The following is a 20503-nucleotide window of genomic DNA, read 5'->3' as shown; positions in this document are numbered from 1 at the left end:
TTGCTGTTGCCGTTCAGTTCTCCACCCACGGTTCGGCACACACTTGCACCGCGGTTCATCCCAAATCTGATGAAGCATATAATAGGGTTTGTTGAAAACAACGTGCAAAACAAACAGACGGATTGGGCTAATGTATGTTTTAGTCGATGGATGTGCATTCTGGTTTCCCAATACGTTACAACAGCGATGATCAAAAGAACATGGACAAAACAGTCACTCTTCGTAAACAAATGTTCAATGACATGCGGAATACTCTATGACCAGTCATTTAAGTCGTCATCATCCGGGTGTTGATAGCGCACGAGCGCAGGTGAGACCTGAACATATCATGTAGCTATCTTTCTTTAAACTAAACTCTTTAAACCATGACAATTTAAACAGTGATCCTTAAGATGCGAAAGAGAGCTTGCGCGCTCTGTGAGGACATGTGGAGAGCCGCGTCACAGCTAGCAAATTCTCTTTCAAGTCCTGCACCTAAATTTACAAAATCACACAAAAATGATGTCAACGTGCCCATCTTAGCGAGTATCCTAACAAACACATAGGCGCATGTGTATCAGTCTCAGTGTACTGGATCTTTGAATTATGTCTTAAAGGGACAGCGGTCTAATATTTCTGCTTTGTGTGTTTAATGTTAATCAGAAGACGAAGAAATCACTCTTGACTGAATAGCTTCTGTAACTTAATGTTTCATCTTTATTTAATTATTCAAATGTGTGTGTGTGTGTGTGTGTGTGTGTGTGTATATATATATATATATATATATATATATATTCATTGCTAAACTAGTGACCAACATAGTGACCAGCTATAACATCACAATCTGTGTGAAGGGGCTTATGAGAGAGAGACAGGAGGAGGCAGCAAGACAGGCAGAAAGAGCAACATTATTCAATCCAGAAGTTCTAAATGAGATTAATCAGCCTACAGCCAGAGTGCTATTACAAATCTGATAAAGAACCAAATTATTCCATCCCCCTCCACTCATTTGGCAACCCAAAGTTTTACCACACACACATTGTTGCTTTCTGTGAGGAAACGAGCACTTCAGAAAACCCCTCCAACATCTCCAACATCCATCGCATCACTGCCGATAGGACAGATCTGTGTCATGCTAATGATAAAGCCCTAATCTATGCAAGTGGCGGCTGGTTTCTCAAGGGGAAGCAGGCACAAAATGATGCACCCATTCCGTTAGTGCCAGCCAGCTTCCTCTTTAACTGCAAGATGTTAAAGCAGGTGTTATGTGCAGTTCATGGAATCAGCTTGTGTTGTATTTTGGATGCTGGTCTACTGGTGTCGCCAACAAGCTCCTATGTCAATGAGCTAATCTAGCACCAAATCAACGATATCCATCATAAACCAGCCTGAAGTGTCACATCTTTTAAAATACATTTTTATATTCTCATTCTCACCTTTTAATAGTCTCAAAAAAAAAAAAAAAAAAAAAAAAACTGCTTAAATCAGTTGAAACTCATCCAAAACCCCTCTAAAACTCTAGCGGACAACTAAATAAATAAAAAAAAATAATAAAATAAAATAAAATACAAAAATATATATAAATAAATAAAATCCATACGCGGAGATGTGTCTATTGCCTTGGCAACTATGGAAATAAATTTGAAGTATTAAAATTAAAAATAAAATATAAATATATAAATAAATAAAACTGAAAATATAAATATATAAAAAATATTATTCAATTACATTAGTACTCTCTCTCTATCCTGCTCAAAAAAGATCAATTTAGTTAAATTTACAAGCTGGTGAAAATGTTTCATTTTTGATGGTCATTAGGTTGAATACAGAAGATCAATGCACAGTTAAACTTTGCTCACAGAATTATTTCATCTTCACATACTCTTTATTTATGTTTAATTCTTAATCAGACTAGAACCGATTCTGTGCTGATTCAGGCTGCTTTAAGATGGCTAAACCAGACTGAGCCAGTATGGGATAGTAAAAAAAAAAAAAAAAAAAAAAAAAATATCACCATTTACTTACTCTTGTGTCTCAATTCTGCGGAGCACAAAAGGCAATATTTTAAAGAAATATATCTCAACTGTCTGTCAACACATTGAATTCTTTCATTGTATAGACATTATTGAGACATCTTCCAGAAACATTTTTTCCAAAAAATTATTTGTGTTCCACATAAAAAAGGAAGTCAAACAGGTTTGGAAAGACATAAGGCTGCAGAAATGGGATAAACTATCCTTTTAAGTTAAGAAAGAAAACCCATAAGTAACCCTCAGTACTGTTCCAAATTTTTTTTTCTTAAAGGTACCCTTGAATTAAAAATTGAATTTATATTGGCATAGTTAAATAACAAGAGTTCAGTACATGGAAATGACATACAGTGAGTCTCAAACTTCATTGTTTCCTCCTTCTTATATAAATCTCATTTGAGACCTCCGAAGAACAGGCGAATCTCAACATAACACCGACTGTTACGTAACAGTCGGGGTGTACGCCCCCAATATTTGCATATGCCAGCCCATGATCGAGGCATTACACAAGGGCAGTTAGTATTACACAAGGGCAGAACGTCTGGATCTGTGCACAGATGAATCATCAGACTAGGTAAGCAAGCAAGGACAATAGCGAAAAATGGCAGATGGAGTGATAATAACTGACATGATCCATGATATCATGATATTTTTAGTGATATTTGTAAACTGTCTTTCTAAATGTATCGTTAGCATGTTGCTAATATACTATTAAATGTGGTTAAAGTTACCATCGTTTCTTACTGTATTCACAGAGACAAAAGCCATCGCTATTTTCATTTTTAAACAGTCTGTATAATGCATAAACACAACTTCATTCTTTATAAATCTCTCCTACAGTGTGTTATGTTAGCTTTAGCCATGGAGCAAAACCTCAAACTCATTCAGAATCAAATGTAAACATCCAAATAAATACTATACTCACATAATCCAATGCATGCATGCAGTATGCATGACGAACACTTGTAAAGATCTATTTTGAGGGTTATATTAGCTTTGTTTTTGCACTGTTTAAGGCAAGCACAAGCTCTGTGGGCGGAGAGCGCGAGCATTTAAAGGGGCCGCAGCATGAATCTGCGCATTTCTAATGATGCCCCAAAATAGGCAGTTAAAAAATAAAAAATAAAAATCTATGGGGTATTTTGAGCTGAAACTTCAGACACATTCAGGGGACACTTTAGATTTATATTACATCTTGTAAAAAAAACGTTCAATGGCACCTTTAACGTAAGGGGTTTCCTTGAACTCAGCACTGGTCGTGATGTTTAGATAATTACCCTCAGTCTTCATGGAAGGAGAGAGATACGGATATTGAGTGGAGAATGAGGGTCTTGCCTGAACAAACAGCATACTGGTACAGCTAATCCATACGCCACTATCGTTAACTAATCCTCATGTTCATTTTTTATTTATTGAAATGCATTTTACTCTTTCGTCTATCCTTTCCTGTTTCTCTCTCTACTGCTCTACAACTCTTTCATGTAATCCTCGCTGATGGGATGGCAGTCGGTAGGGTTGTGGGGAGCGTTGGCAGGAGAGTGGGTGGTTACAGTCTGTCAGATTTGCATGTTAAATACAAAGGGGAAAGTGAATGGAGATGAAAGACTAAACCCCACAAGGTTTGATCTCTTCCCCTCAAACCACGCAAAATGTAGAGGTCAACTGCATCTTGTGATGGAACAAAAATACTTTTGATCTCAACAGAGGTCATGCACAACCTGATTTACTCACTTTATTCTTTTTCAAAAGCAACTACTTACTCAAAAACAAGCATAAGACTGAGCCAAGACTCCTGTCCTTCCAAATTAAACAACTAAGACCACAATTTTCAAGTTGGACCCAAGAGGTAAGCAAAGTGTTGCATGAATCTTTAAGAAACAAAGTGGTTCAATTAGATGTCAAAGGAAGTGCCAAAGAGAGGGAGAAGGAGAGGAAGAAAGGCGAATGGAGAGGAGAGTTGTGTCATATGAATACCAAACAGCGCTGCTACCCCGGGAGTCTCGTCCGTGTTCCTGCTGCAATGACTTGGCAGACAGGGAGCGACGTGAGGTTTGTGAATGCATGTCTGTGGATGCATTTATTTGTTTACTCATCTAACCAGGCAAGTCACTTGAGAACAAAATCTACATGGACGATATAGCCGGTGTTCATTATTCTGAAGGGAATGGAAAAAGCGAGTAAATAATAAAATAATGAAAATCACATTTGAAAACATACAAGACATTACAAAAAAAAAAAAACAAGATATTAACATAAATAAGATGGTAATCTGTGAAAGCATGAATATCTAATGATTGTTAAGAACGTGAGAAGCATTTGCAGGTGTTTGTGAAAATGTCCATGATAAGAATACTTGAGAAATTGATAGTTTCTTGAAACTCATTAGAGTCACTTTTTGAATATTAAGCAACCAGTGAAGGATCTGGTGTATCTAGAGAAAAATCAAGTAATGTAGCATTTTTGTAAATAATGTGTGGACAGTAGGGTTTAGAGATGGAGATGTCCTGTACTAAGAAAACACCAGTGCTTACTAGTTGGCAAAGATCAGAGCTGCTTTGTGTAAAGGCTGTTTGTTATGTGAAGCAAGACAAATAGAAGCGCATCACAAGTCAGTATTAAAGTAAATGCAAAATATCTGAATTGAATCACAATTATGACAATATGACAATAATTCAAGAAAGAAGACCAATCACAATCACAATATTTTTACTAGTGGGTGAAGGACACTAGTTCATTTATGTAAGTTAGGATAGCAAGATAAAGTAAACTGTGACATAATTATACCCAACAATTCTACATACAGTGGACTACCAGTAAAACTGATACGAATTTGGAACCAAAAATTATTCAGACACTTTGACCTGACCATATTTTGCTTAAGTGTTATTCTGACACAGTTTAACTCTGAGATCTTGTCATATTTTGTAGTGAATAAACTGTATTAATGAATGAAATGTTCAAGGTGTCTGAATAAATTTTGGTTTGACTGATATATATATATATATATATATATATATATATATATAGCACAATTTGTTTGTCATGGATCTCTAATTGGTAGAATCTTTTTGCAGAATCATGGATAATTTAAATTTACCACCAGGAATTATACTGTTAAACACAATTATTTTGAAAACAAGTTAAGTAATGTGGGATGATGTGGGATGATGGCTTCAGTGAAAGCATATAGCATTGATTAACTCACAGTAGGTCTGTTTTGTCTGTTTTAACATTGAAGAATTGATTTGTAGATTTGTATATAAATCATTTTCCCTACAGATTGAATTTCTACTTTCAGACCCCGCACTCTATTACAATGATGCCATAACTTGCGGTAAGATCATTGTGAGTCCACAGGAGATTCTGAAGAAGGAAACAAAATTATGTCAGAATATCAATACAGTGCTGCCTTGCAATCACTGCAATGATGGTTCTCATCTCTCACAGCAGCAGAGTATAGAACATCAAGCTGCTCAAGGGCACCTTTATACACGTATCTGTGCAGGACATATCCCTTATGGGTATGACTGCAATTTGGATGGAAGCTATTTGATTGAAGGAGAGGACAAGTTTTGATTGTGGTAAAAAAAAAAAAAAAGCCAGATTCAGTCCCAGAGCATGACCTGTTTGTCTAAGAACCAGGCTGTCCATTTTAATGAACTGGAATAGAGAAAGTGATTCATTTATTGCATCATTCATGTTGCTCAAAGAAGTTTTTCCAGGGCAGTGAAAGTCTGAGAGAAGATGGTTTCAAAAGGTCTCAAGGTCAAGGCCACAAGATCAACGCTCAAAACTCATTTAGCATCTTCAAATCCAGAAAGACGTCCTTGGACAACAAACTTTATCAGAGAGGCCATGTTTGTTGGCTAGCTTCACCAGTTAAATTCTGCTGATGAATAGTACGACTATGTTAGACCTGCTAGATCAGCACCAAACCAACAATAACCAGCACAAAACTGCCTAGAAATTCATGTTAGTCTAGCATTTGTCTAGTAATAAATAAATAAAAACAGACTGTAATTCATTATATAACATGAAAATTTAAGTAAATAAATAAATAAAAAACTTAATTTAGAGAAGAGTGGGTGGAACTAGCTGATGCATTAATGATTAGTTATCTTTATCTGCAGTGTTGGCAGATTGTACAAGTGTAAGAAGCAGTTCTCAGTCTGATTCAGCAGATATGAGGTCCTGGCCACCTTAAAAACAAGTGCACAGCACTTTCTACCCACAATGCACGGTCTCCTCCCTTCACCGCTGTCAGCCATCCCCAATGCAAAGTGCTCCCCAGAGAACACCGGCAGGAGAGCCATCCGGGTGTTTATCATCAGATTATTCTCGGTGCGCGTGAGCACATTTCCTCCATTTAGCAAAGTATTGGATTTTGGGGTACATTAACCTTTTAGAAAAATTGTGAGTTTCAAACTTTGACAGTTTGTATATTGAGAGTAATGACCAAGCAGACATTGCAAGTGAGACGGCACAATTTCACAGCTCATTAAAAATTAGCCTCATTAATTGATTGATCAACTCTAGATTCTTGGGGGGTCTGTTTCTCCCCTGTGCCTGTCTAACCTGCTGATAAAAAAAGCAACCGATCAGATCATTTATGCACAGGCATTCTAGCCACATGCCTATGCTTGCACATCCGGGGGGCAATTACAATGAGGAGATATATATATATATATATATATATATATATATATATATATATATATATATATATATATATATATATATATATATATATATATATATATATATATATACACACACATATATATTCTAGCCCTGCCTTTACTCCAAAAACAATTTCTGGTGCTGGTCTAGCTAATGGAACAACATAATGATGATGTTCATTAGCATCTTGGCTGGTCAAGCTGGTCGATGTTGCTGATTAAGCTACTAAAGAAGCACACAGTCATGCCAGTGGTGCTGGAGGCAGGACTATTATTCCCGGCATACACCACATGAATAAATAATGCACAACAAAAACAAACAAACAAAAACAAACAAACAAACAAAAACAAACTGTTGTTCTGTATTATTTGCACTGGTGCACAATAACCCATTTCAATTTTCCATAATAAATTTTTATAATAATATTAATAAAAATAAATACATAAAAAAATAAATAAATAAAAAAAAAATATGTAATTGTATACAATATTAGTTACAGTCATAAAATTTTGATTGAATAGTCCAGTCGTCAATCTAGGTGACTTCTCTTCTGGTTCAACAGTAAAAATAGATTGCAAGAGAACAAATGGAGAGAAGTGTGATGACAATGAATTGAACAAGCCAAGAAAAAGGAAAGAAAAAAAAGAGAAGAGAAGAAATGTGTGTAAACTTTGACAAGATTGGACGGGAACAAGAAGAGAACAGGGCTAATTTATGACTTGAAGGATTTAGAGGAAGAGAAAAAGAGGTTGATAAAACAGCAGAATAGGGAAGAGGGACCCCAGCTTCCGTTAATTCCTCAGATTTCTTTCGTGACTGCAGATGAGCCATGAGTGTGACAGTACGATCCTTTGAGCTGCGACACGAATGTTCCAAACCGGCTCTGGAACAGCAGGCTTAACCGATGTCTAATCCCACGTGGATGAGAACATTTGGGGATAGGCAGTATATCTTTCTGTGTGTATGCGTGTGTGTGTGTGTGTGTGTGTGTGTGTGTGTGTGAGTGAGTGCGCGTGTGAAGTGGCTGCTGAAAGTAATTATCACCTTTGCCAAACAAAGGCATCTCAAACGTAGAGATGTGTCCGTGATGAAAGAATGATGAAATATCGCCTGCACCCCCTGCCTCATGAAACCCCAAAGTGTGTCCCTGCCCGTCAACATCCTGCCACATCATACAACCATCCCAGTCCACCCTTACACATCCTTTTATGTCTCCACACACAAGACTTTTCCATCAGCCCCTCTGGATAAGGAAGTCCACCAGGACAGGACAGCTGGAGCTGGGTGGTATCACAGCATACACCCTATGACAGTACAAATGTATCTCCTATAATAAAGAGATATAAAGCACTTATACTGAGGTATATCTAATTTTTTTAAAAATAAATAAAAAAATAAAATAAAAAAAAATCCATCAAACTGTAAAATATAGCACACACTTCAAAGTGTGTTGCAGATGGCACTTGCAGTGTATACAACTTTATTAATTAAAATGGTAGCAATTTCAGTTTGACACATCATATAATACTGCAGCATAAAAAAAGAGATTTTTATAGACTTATATAATCTACTTCATATTCAGCAAGAATGCGTTAAATTGATAAAAAGTGACTGAAGACAATATTTCTAAACCAACCCCAGAGTTTTTAAAGGTAGTTTATGTGTTTATAAATAATATTATAATACAATTTATAGATTTATTACTTAAAAGGAAGTGTTTCATAATATATGCCATTACTGTGACACAAAATTACTGTTATATAAGGGTTGATTTTGGTCATACACCACACCAGTCTATCCCTAAGGACATAATCTCAATCCCATTGCATTGCAAATGATCCTGAATAATTGATTGCTTGAGATGAGATCAAAGAAATGTATGTGCATACCTTACACTGGGGAACTAGGTCTGAGACTGGAAGGTACCCAATCTATTAATTATACTGTGCCTGTGGAAGGGGATCTCATAATAACACTAAGCACAGACATACAGGCAGAGGATAAACACAGACACATTCTAACACCGCATTACATGACCTGCGATACTCATATGTGTTCATATAGTTGTACTAGATATACTTAAATAAACAGCACATCACACACAAATGCACTGTAACAGCTGTTTAGTGTTGACAAACAGGCTTTTTTTGGAAATAATTTCTGCTGCTTGCAGAATGAAGTACTGGAACATGATTTCCAAGTAATATTTTAAAAAAAGATTTTAAATAACTCACACACTACTCTCAAGTTTAGACATGTCTACTTAGCTAACACGTTTCGGTGGTAAACACTACGGATGTCTTCATGTTGTACTAGATGTGGCTGCTAGCCAATAAAGGCAAACCTGGCTGTAAATGGGGTGTTATGCAGATATTTTTTTGAAGGCGCAGCCGAATGCACAGATCCAATATACTGTTACACATGTGATTTATTTCCCAACTGTTTATGTTCACTTAAGACCTAACCGTCTGTTTTTAAGCAAATACTCATCAAACCAGGCATTTTTGGCATATTTCTGTGTGCATTTAACCATTTAGGCGCAAAAAAGCTGCTTGGAGAACAGTATCTCTTTCACGGCTTAATGCAGTTTGACTCATTTTATTAATCAACCGCATCCTGCAGTTTAGTAACAGTAGACTGTATTTTATGACAATCATTTATATAGCTGATTTGGATGTTAAGTTTTGCTTTTAGGGAGGAATAAAAGCGCACCGCTATTAAGGTAAGAAAAACACTAATATCGGACAGCCCTAGTTTCTTGCTGTCATCGCTGTAGGGTTGCTGTCGTTGCAATCTCTCCGCAATAACACTGCAAACATTTATAGTTTTTCAAATTTTTCAAATGTATATATTTTGTTTTTGTAGAACTGCCAGACTAGTGAATGTAGTGAAGCAAGTTCAGCTGCGCATAGAACAATTGTCTCGCAAGTTTTCTGATCGGCCTTCATAGAGACCATCGATCAAACAATTATCGTCCAATAACGATCGTTGCCCGATTGATCGGAGCACCCTTACTACCCAGTGGCAGTTGTAACTCACTTGGTTCCCAAAATATATGAAAATGTTTGCAGTCAGTAAGATTTTTATTTATTTATTTATTTTTTAAATTTAGCAAGGATGCATTAAATTGATCAAAAGTGACAGTAAAGTAAAGACAGTGGGCAAAATATAAATGAAATAATCCACGAGAAACCACTCCACCTTTGTGCTTAAGAACACTGTGATAACATTGTTTTTTGTGGCAATTATTACATGACACTGACTAAGTACAGGCTTCAAGCAGGCAACATCTAAGTATCAGACTGTATTAAATTACATGATTATACAAAAAAGGACAGGTGACCTAAATTATTACATATGGCTTGCTCGTCTCGCTTGAGCGTCTGGAGGGGTGTACCAACGTTTGATTCTCAATCACCCTTATGATATAATTACACTAGCCTCATTGCTCATTTCCAACTATTTATGGACACAAAGGATACGGGATAAAAGGGAAATTTGATTGAGCTTTCCACACCTTCAAGGCACCTTACAAATCCCTCAGCACAGCAACACCAAATCAAATGTCAATTCTGAACCACTTTAACACAGCAAGAAAGCAGTGTCTGGGAGCTTTTAAAGTGTCTAGATAAAGGGCGGGGATAGTATCTGATAAACAGCACAATTAAAGCCCGGGACAAATTAGGCAGAACTCAGCGGCGAGATTTCATGCAAAATTACGCTGGCGAAACGAGTGGCAATTAACAAGGGGGCATGTTCATTCATTAGTGCAAAAGGGAGCGATTTGCTGGGGAAGGGAAGAGGTCAGCCTGTAGGACTGCCAAAGTGCTAATGTCCTCCTAGCTTTTCTGAGTCCTGCTGACTGTGACAGCACGATGAACAATACTGGCATGCGCAGAGCTACTGCTCAGCCTGCCAGCCAATCGGTGCTTGAGGCTAAGGCGAAAGTTGACAAAAACACCATCAAACCAATTAGATGCAGCGTGGTGGGATAGAAGGATGGACATCTTGAGTCACTCGATGAAATGGGTGTTTATTTTTTTTTTAATTTTGGGATTTTTTTTAGAGTAAACAATGGATGTCTTAAAAACAAACAAACAAACAAACAAACAAACAAACAAACAAACAAACAAACAAACAAACAAACAAACAAACAAAAAACATTGTGCTCCTTCATGAGTACCAATTATTAGGCAGGAATATCTAAATTGATATCTAAACATTTCAAACCAAAATGGCAGCTACTTTTCTTGTTATCAATGTCATGGCCTTATATCAGTAGCAACAATATGACTCTTATATAAATATGTCTATGGAATGTCCCCATTTAAACAGCTAAGTAAATATGTATGTAACAAATACAGTGAACAATCCTTTCAATTAAGGAACTTCCCAGAGCTTAGGATCATCAGCAAGGGTTAATGGCTTGAAATTCAAGGTCGAAGATATTGGATGAAAGATATGATTGGAAGTTACATTTCAAGGCAGATGAAGATATCAAAAGACAAACAGCGTGATGAAGGGACAGATGGTGAGGAGGGGGGTAATGGAAGAGTAGATACCCACCCGATGGTGCTTCCAAGTGCCGCCTCAATAGTCCAGATACAGTGCAAGTTATGCTCATAAGGTGCTGGGTAACCAGGAGACAGAATCCGGCCCATGGGCTCATCTTTAATTGTTCCTCCACACTCGGCTGGGTGAAGAAAGAGATAAACAAAAGCACCATCCTTCAATGACAGCTCACAGCTCTTAAGCACAAAATAAATAAATAAACAAACACAGTGGGGTCCAAATATCTGATGGCACTAGTGCATTTTTTTTTTTTTCACTTGTAAAATTGTAATGATTTAATAAATACATTTTTAAATATAATATAATGTAATATCATATAATTTTTGTTAATTTTACATTATAACATTGATTATCAGGTTTGAATTAGATTTAAAAATCACAAATTTTCATTGTAGACTATGCATGACTGAATGTCAATAGTTGAAACATTTCAGGTCTTTGGTTTACATGTTCTCTCAGTTAAAACTGACTCAAAATGAATCTCACTTTAAAAACAAGAGGGGGAAAAATCCTTTAAGTGAGAGGTCCACTTCCGTAAGGAATTCTGCATCTATATCTAAGGACTTGTCCATACTAATACGTTTTTCTTGGAAAATACATCTTTTTCTGTCCGTTTTGGCCTTCCGTCCACACTGAGATGGCATTTTTGTCAATGAAGATAGAGCTTTTTGAAAACTCTCTCCCAAGTGGATCAGTTTCACATTGTAGTGTGAACTGTGAAAACGGAGGTATTTGAAAATGATGATGCATGTTTAGTCGTGTGATGCATATTGTACCCATAGATATCTATGGTTATAGCGGCATTGTTGTGTCTGCTATTTACTTTCACAGTGTTGCTAAAGTAAAATGTTCCTTTGTAGAATTTTTCTGCAAAGATGCCAGAAAATTTACTCGCAATTGCTGTCCTGTGGCAAAACATTCCAACAATTACGTTTTAGACCAAACAATTTTGAGTGCAACCTGGATGCAACAGTGAGTGGTGGGATATTTTGCTAATAAAATGACTGTGCCAGAAGAATAGAGTGAGAACTTTATTATATCTGCTCTCTTGATATCAGTGTGGATGAGTAACTTTTGGAAAATGTACTGTAAGTGTAGACGGCAAGCTTTTTGAAACAAAAACATAGTTTTCAAATGTATCCAGATTAATGTAGACACAGCCTAAATCCCTCAAGAAAGGATGGTACAAGGTGTGCTGTAAAGCGATGCACCATCAGGTGGAAGGGCACGTATAACTTTCCACTTTAAAAGAATACATTCAGCACAGAGCTTTATGAGTGATGAGCAGAATAATGTGACCGTATATCACCTCCAGGATTGAGCCTTCCCAAGGGAGGGCATATTTCCTTTGGCTAATACCACTGATAGTGTTGGTAATCTGTCCTGCACCAGACATGACTATCCATCTTGCACTGGGGCAATGGTGGTGCTGGTGGTAGCAGGCAGTGGGGAAACAAATCACTTGTTTGTCAGGAGGTTGGGCCCAGTGCGTGTGACAGTTCCAGTTTCATGGATCAGGAAGTTCTGAGAGTCTTATTTCCAACTCCTGCCATCATCATGATCATTTCAAGAGGTCAAATGCGTGCGCCCCACAGTGTACACTCGTACATACACATATACCCCTGACAGGACCAGGACAGGATTCAGAGTAAATCTCAATAAGATCAGAATGTCTGTCAATATTGAAGCAACACACTCTGCAGTGTATGGTGAAAAGGTTTGAAGTGCTTACACTTTTGGATGCAAAATATGTTACCAAAATATTTTAGAATAAGTTTAGAATAATTGGGCTCTCATTCTAATACACACCAGCACTCAGTCATTGAAGTCTGTGAAGTTAAATATACTGTAGACTCGCTTGCTATTAGGATAATCCTTTATGCAAAATGGAAATACAGTGAATTTGTAAAATTTACAGGCAAGTATACAACAATAAATGTAAGTTGTGCGCTGAATAATACGCATATCAAACGCATTAAACAATATATGCATCTGACAGTAGGGTAAGCCATGTAGGTTTATGATTTAGTTCGAAGCGCTAACATAAGGCACGTCTCATGTTTAGGATAAATTGGGTTATGCACACACATATTACAATATACTTTACACATACAAGCAATAATGATATTGGGATCCTTGGGTTTTGACAGGCCTGAAGACAGGCACTCTAGTGCATAAATTTTGTAAAGCAACCAGTTTAGTCACCTTTCTTACAAGCAACCGTTTTACTCACAAAAGTTTCTATGAAAACAAATGTATACATTAATCTGTTTTAAAAATGTGGCTCAAGGACACAAAATATGTTAATTATGTTAATTAATTAATACTTATCTGATATCATATTCATTTATTTTAATTTATTTGTGTATAGTTGATTATAAACATTTTAGTCATATCCATCTACTGCATGTTCAGTGATGGTTATAATTAAAACATACTGAATTTAGTATGGTTCTGTTCTGGGTAAGAACAACCTAGCATGGATAAGAGCAGGAAGAGCAGCAATAACCCCCTTAGGGTATACAGAACAGAACCAAACACAATGTATTGGAGATTTCATTAATGATCAAATTTAATGTACGACATATTTCAAGAATTAGTCTGATTTGAATGGGAATCAGAAGGCAAAGTTCTGACTGGATGAGAGGAGGGGTTGGGGATGGAGGAGGGTAATTATCTCCTGAGCAACGTGATAAAGCTGCTAATAATACTGATGGATATATATATATATATATATATATATATATATATATATATATATATATATATATATATATATATACTGTGATAGGCCTCGTATTCCTATAGGTAGATGTGGATCAGCTGAAAGTCAGCTGATTCGAGTTTGACTGACGTGACCTGCAGGAACGCTTGATTTTTGATTGGGTTGTTAGCTCGGTAAGATGATTTATTTATTTCTTATAAAAGGGGAGAATGGACACTTTGAAGTAAAAAGAAGGAAATATTTGCAGAGAAATAAAGAACTGTAGGAAGAAATAATAATTCAGCAAGTACTATTTTTCCAAAACAGTACTGAAGTACAGGAATGAAGCACGATCAAGTCAGTGGAGGGGGCACTTTTGTTCCAGACACTTTCCCTACACGCATTTCTCCTTGAGTCTCGGTCAAGCAATGACACAAATAACACGGTGGCCAGTGTTTGTAGTCATGTGAGATATACATGTCACGGCGCGCAAGTGCAATGTGTTCAAATGCTCACTTTAGATTCTCAAGCCATTGTCATACATACTGAAGGGTATAATCATAGTCAGAGACACACTTTTTTGCATTTCTGTTGGTGCAGCATAGAAAAAAAAAAAGAAAAAAAAAAACAATAGTTAAATGCAAAAAAAATTTGAAGACAAGGACAGAATGTGAGAGAAAAGTGGAAAAAATAGTGTAAGAACCTCTGCAATGAACTATTTTCTTAATCATTATGTTAATCTTGTTTTCCAGTACAAACATCTAAACCTTCTTAAAACAAGATATATTGATTATTTACAAAATTGTAAGCAAATTTAAGATATTAGTTGTTTAAACAGAATATATCTTAAATTCAGTTCACTTTCTTAGCCAACAGCTAATGTGTGTTAGGATGATTAGCTATTTGTACTGAAAGACAATACATAAATATGGATTACTTTTTATTATTATTATTATTATTATGTATTTATTTATTTATTTGCAGTGCTCAAATTGCACACTTCTGAGATGTTCAGGATCACAACTTTCTGTCCCTTCTCTGAGAATCAAAAGTTTCAGAAACTGGATAAAAATTAGAAAGAAAATGGAGAATGAAAACACACATTAAACAAGATTTTTCATTTCTTTTGTATATCTCAAAGTTGAGATTTGTAACGTTTTTTCTTTCTTTTTACTTTCAGATGTCTCTCTTGCTCTTTTTTCCTGCAGTTCTTTCTTTCTTTCTTTCTTTCTTTCTTTCTTTCTTTCTTTCTTTCTTTCTTTCTTTCTTTCTTTCTTTCTTTCTTTCTTTCTTTCTTTCTTTCTTTCTTTCTGACAAATCTTCCCATATTGGACAGCAGAGCCATAAATCACAATGAAACAAACCCAACTTCTTCTACTCCTGAGATGACCTGCTTAGTAAGTCATAAAACTACATTTCTTGCTCTCTCATTCTCTCACGCTCTTTTCATTCCCTCCCTCTTTCTCTTATTCTCACCAACTTCTCATTTCTCATTGTCCACCCTCTGTTTTCTACAGTACTAGTTAGTTTCCTGTTATGGCGGATGAAAAATATTTGCTCATGCCTTTACAGTTCTATTTCTCCCCTCTCTATACAAGCATTTCAATTTTGCCTAAAGGTCTCCATAGGCTCAGGTGAGAAAGCACTATAATTCAAAATTCAACAGCACTGCAGAAGCGGGTCTGTGATAAACTCACACTGAGCAAAACCCAGGCTGATTTTAATGGTGGGTGGTAGAAGATGCACACACATGAAGATAAAAAAGAAAGAAAAAGAGTGCTCAAATTAATCGAACTCTTTCTGCTTTGGGGGTTCATATTCATGAAGCGACTTCTCAGAGTGTATCATAGAAGGCCATGTGGCAGATTTAAAGTTTGTGATGATGACATACTAATACAGCTAGAGGAAGTGATGAGAAATATTGAACACTTAAAATTCCCAATTTTTTTCCCCAACCATGAACTATAAACTCTTCCACAGAAAAACAGTATATATAAAGTATATAAGAATGAAAGGCTTTTAAGATTATTGGCTACATTCAGTAAATGATTACTCTTGACAGGTAGCATATTTATCAATTAACAAACCTAACATCTGATATGGCAGTACACATGGTTATGTTTGCAATTATGTTTGCTGCTAGACATCCACACAGTAATTGGCTCTACTGAGGAAGGCATTGTCAGTGAGTGTGAGTATTTAGTGTCTTACCCACACACAGTGGGAGGGGGCTGTCCCATGCTCTCCTCTCCCCTCTGAGACATGTCAAAACCTCCGGGCCCTTTAAACTGTAGCCAGGATCACAGCTATATGACACCGTGCTGCCTGCGAAGTGACCTTTGTCCTCCCGTTTAAAACCAAACTGAGGCACACCTGGGTCCTCACACTTCACCAGCTCAAAACCTGCAAAAAAGAAAAAAAAAAAAAAAAAGAAAGAAAAGAGTGTGTCCTTGAAAACCTCTCCTCTGGTATATATATAAAGTATATATAATTCCTAAATCCCTTAAAAGGGAATTTACATATAAATCTTAAGGAATGTGTATATATACCATTGCTCTGTCTTAATACTCAATTCTGAATGTAGTTCCAGTTTAATCAATCTATCAATCTATCTATCTGTCTATAACTGTACTGCTGACAGATGTCAGTGTGCTACTCACTGGTGAAGTGCAGCTCAAAACCTTTGCTGGTATTGTCACTATTACTAATGAACTCTAGCCACATGGTGCTGGACGTGCTGTTTAAAGTGACATCTATCAGCTCTGTGCCTGTGAATATTCCCAGCAGTCGAGCACTGTTACTGTTACCATCATACACCTGAAAGACACATAAAACAGACCCATACAGTCATTGCAGAATTTACAAACAAACATTACACACAAGCACAAATGCACACTAAGTCACAAACACCTTAAGCATGTCATCCTCGTCCAGGCGGAAATCCCGTGCTCGGAGCTGGATGCCTTTACCGGGTTGGGTTTGGATGGAGTAGATACACTCATGATTGTTACCGTAATAACCAGGGTAGTTTGGAGAGAGTAAAACTCCTTGTTTCCCAGTTACAGATGATCCGCATTCAGCTGCAGAAAGGGAGGTAAGAAGTCAAATGACCTCTGACGAATTACCCATGATCTCAGTATAAACACACACAAACATTATACACTCATGCTGGCAGACAGGGGGTATTGTGTGTTTCTGAATGAGTGCAAATCAAATTCTGCACCTAATTCTGCTCGAATATTAAACCACACAAATTGAAATTTAAACTTTTTGACAATGACAATGCTGCAAGGGTTTCAGGTCTGTTCTGATAAGATGCGAATGCAAATAATTAAATACAACTGACTAGAGATGCAAAGCTAATTATACACGATACCTTTTCTGGGTTAATAACTATTGTGATATTATGGACAATAACTGATAAATTAAATGTTTTAATTACTACAAGTCATTTAGTCATCACAACATTATAATGTACAATATGAAAAACAGTTTTTAATTTTGAGATTTCCTAAATATTATATTAAAGAGTGTTATTAAAATAGTGTTTTAAAAGTGTTTTATTAATTTTATGTGAGCATTAGATTAACTATTAAATATCCCAGTAAATAAAAAATAAAATCTCGGCCAATAACTGATACTGTATGTGATCAATATGTTGTGCATCACTACTAACAACATGATTTTTCTTAATTAAAATTGATAAGAAAAAATATTAGGTATACCAAAAGGCCTTAAGAGTAATGAACTATTTGTTATTTATTTAAATGCACACATTTAAATACAAGCATATTGACAAAAACAAACATATGTTTAGAAATGAGCTGACCTAGTTCCACACGAGTCGTAAACAAATATGATGCAAGGATAAGCCAGATATTGCAGCAGAAAACACATAATACCTAACTACTTACTTCAACTTGAATGTCAAAATCTAAATTATTCCAGCAAAAAAAAAAAAAAAAATATTGAAGAAGTCTGGCCTCCAATATACTTATATGCAGATATATACCATTATATTAATGCTGATTAATCATTAGACAGAATTTGGGGTTGGAGCTCATTCTCCTTGAGTCATATCCTTGAGTCTGTGAATCTGGCATCCAGCAGAACTCTGAAATTGGGCTGCTTTAGCCATTTACTTTGAGATATGTAGTTTTAGTGCACTCTGAAATGTGTTTTTGTGCGTAAGCATGCATCTCTAAGAACATGAGGGGAAACATGTTGTATAATTTGCGAACAAAGCAAAATGAAAAGCATGTGACCACCTACCAACACACCTTGGCAGAGGGGAACTCCACACCCGCCGACGCCCCCCTAGACACACCACCCTCGCAGGCCCCTCGAGACGATACCCCGGAAAACAGGAGAAGATGAGCGCATCCCCCACCCCGAACTGCAGCCCTTTACGAGTGCTGAAGGGGGGGACGCCGGGATCTTCGCAAGGCTCAAGATCGTATTCTGAAAGCAGCAGGAGAAGGATTGATATTTTGTAGCTTCTTTTGTTATAAATGTCATGTTGTTTGAGTGACTTTACAAAGCTCTCTACCTGAGAAAGTGATGTTAAAGCCCTCATAGGACACAGAGAAGTCTGAGAGGAAACGGATCTGAGCGGTGTAGTTGCCAAAGAGTCCAGCGCTGAGAGGGGGCGGCAGCGTAGACCCGGTCAATCTCCACAGGGGTTGAGAAAAACTACCATTTTCTGTGACTAAAAGGTGGTCGTGCGGACTCTCCAAGTGAAAGGTGTGGAAGGTAAACTGGACACCTGTGGAGAATGAGAGGAGAAGAAAAACACTAGCTATATATCAAAAGTTTAAGAGTTCATGAAGGCTTCAGCCACATACAGTTGCAGGAAAACATATGTCAAACCTTTGGATTTACCTGGATTCCTAGTCCAAAAAAAGTATCACAGTAGACAAAATGCACAAGCAATGATACATTTTCAACTCTGTACTGAACACACCATGTAAACACTCATACTGCAAGGTGGAAAAAGCATGTCAATCCCTAAGCTAATGATTTCTCCAAAAGTTGGTGTCAGCTAACCTGTTCAATCAATGAGATGAGATTGGAGGTGTTAGTCAGAGCCGCTCTTTTCTATAAAAAAGAAATGCTCAATTTTGGAGTTTGCTATTCAAAAGAAGCACTGCCTCATGTGAACTGCATCTCGAACAAAAGAGGTCTCTGAACGGCAAAGAGGAAGGTTTGTTGACTTACATAAAGCTAGAAAAGGTTTGAAAAATATCTCTAAAAAGCCTTGATGTTTATCAGTTGACGGTAAGACAAGCTACAGCTTCTCTTCCTAGGAGTGGGCGTTCTTGCAAGAAGAATACTAGAATGTCAGACTTACAGAAATATCTGGAACATGCTAACGTTTCAGTCAACGTGATTATGATACAGAAAACGCTGGAAGAAGAACAGTGGAAGAAGAATCAAAGCCACTTGTTTGAAGTCCACAAGAGCATGTGGATGTTCCACAGAGGACAGATCAAACCAGAGTTGCTTAGGGAAAACAAAAAAAAAGATTTCAAAATTAAAGTATGGTGGGCCATCATGGTTTTTAGATGCCTCAAGTCCTGAACCACTTGTTATCATAGATGGAAAAATGGAAGTAGAAAATGTGTCTTCTGGACTGAAATGATTTGGCATGACCTCATGGGAGAGTGATTCATGCCATCAGAACCAGTTTTGTAAAGAGAAACGGTGCAAATTCATCCTCTCTGTTGTTCAGGTCTGATCTACAATTACAGAAACCATTTGGATGAGGTTGTAGATGCCAAAAGAGGGTGACATGGTTATTAAATCCAAACTTTTTCCATCTTGTACTGTTTACAATATGTGTTCAATAAAGACATGTAAACATATTACACTGCTAAAAATAATGAATTGGTTTGAGTAACTCAAATTAAACAAATTAGTTCAATCAAATTAATTATTATTATTATTTTATTAGTATTTAGAACTTTATTTTTCTTTTGATTTCACGAAACTGACACATTTTAAGTAACCTGAAATATTTCATTGTGTTAAGTTTTATGAACTTGTTTCTTTTAATTTAGACAAACTTAAATTTACCTAAAACTTGGCTGGAATTTCTATTTCCCAGCATGCTTTGCCATGACATTTGAAAGTGGGAATAAATGCTAAAATTAAGTGTTATATAATGTTTTTTTGTGTGTGTGCAAGATTAATGTTAAGTGTGTGTGTGTGTGTGTGTGTATATATATATATATATATATATATATATATATATATATATATATATATATATATATATATAATTTTAAGTTTAATGTATGAATTAACTTACTCAAAAATTTCAAGTTAAGAGCAATTATGAGTACAAAATTGAAATCTGCCAGTTCTGCTTACTTAAACTTTGAATTTCTCAACTTAAAAAAAAAAAAAAAAATGATTTAACTGATTACCTTTATTTTTTATTTTTATTTTGCCAACTAATTCGGGTTTACAGTGTAGTGTTTATGTGACATTTTAGAATACTGTGTGTCTATTGCTGTCAAAGAAAGAACCATCTACA

At 36.3% G+C, this 20503-nt stretch overlaps 1 protein-coding gene across 4 annotated transcripts in view; it reads right to left on the bottom strand.

Annotated features, from left to right (window-relative positions):
• csmd2 (CUB and Sushi multiple domains 2) overlaps positions 1-20503 on the bottom strand; it is a 343711-nt gene that overhangs the window by 87461 nt on the left and 235747 nt on the right. For all 4 annotated transcript variants that reach the window (XM_067411157.1, XM_067411158.1, XM_067411159.1 and 1 more), the window contains exons 20-25: positions 18515-18730; positions 18238-18426; positions 16876-17045; positions 16626-16782; positions 16177-16368; positions 11256-11382 (exon numbers count right to left, since the gene is read on the bottom strand). In XM_067411157.1, coding sequence (XP_067267258.1) covers positions 11256-11382; positions 16177-16368; positions 16626-16782; positions 16876-17045; positions 18238-18426; positions 18515-18730 — 1051 coding nt within the window. The remainder of the gene's footprint in view (positions 1-11255; positions 11383-16176; positions 16369-16625; positions 16783-16875; positions 17046-18237; positions 18427-18514; positions 18731-20503) is intronic.

Source organism: Chanodichthys erythropterus, chromosome 15 (assembly GCF_024489055.1).
Source record: "Chanodichthys erythropterus isolate Z2021 chromosome 15, ASM2448905v1, whole genome shotgun sequence".
Taxonomy (NCBI): domain Eukaryota; kingdom Metazoa; phylum Chordata; class Actinopteri; order Cypriniformes; family Xenocyprididae; genus Chanodichthys; species Chanodichthys erythropterus.
The sequence above is the reverse complement of the archived record's forward strand: the minus strand, read 5'-3'. Positions and strand labels throughout refer to the sequence as shown.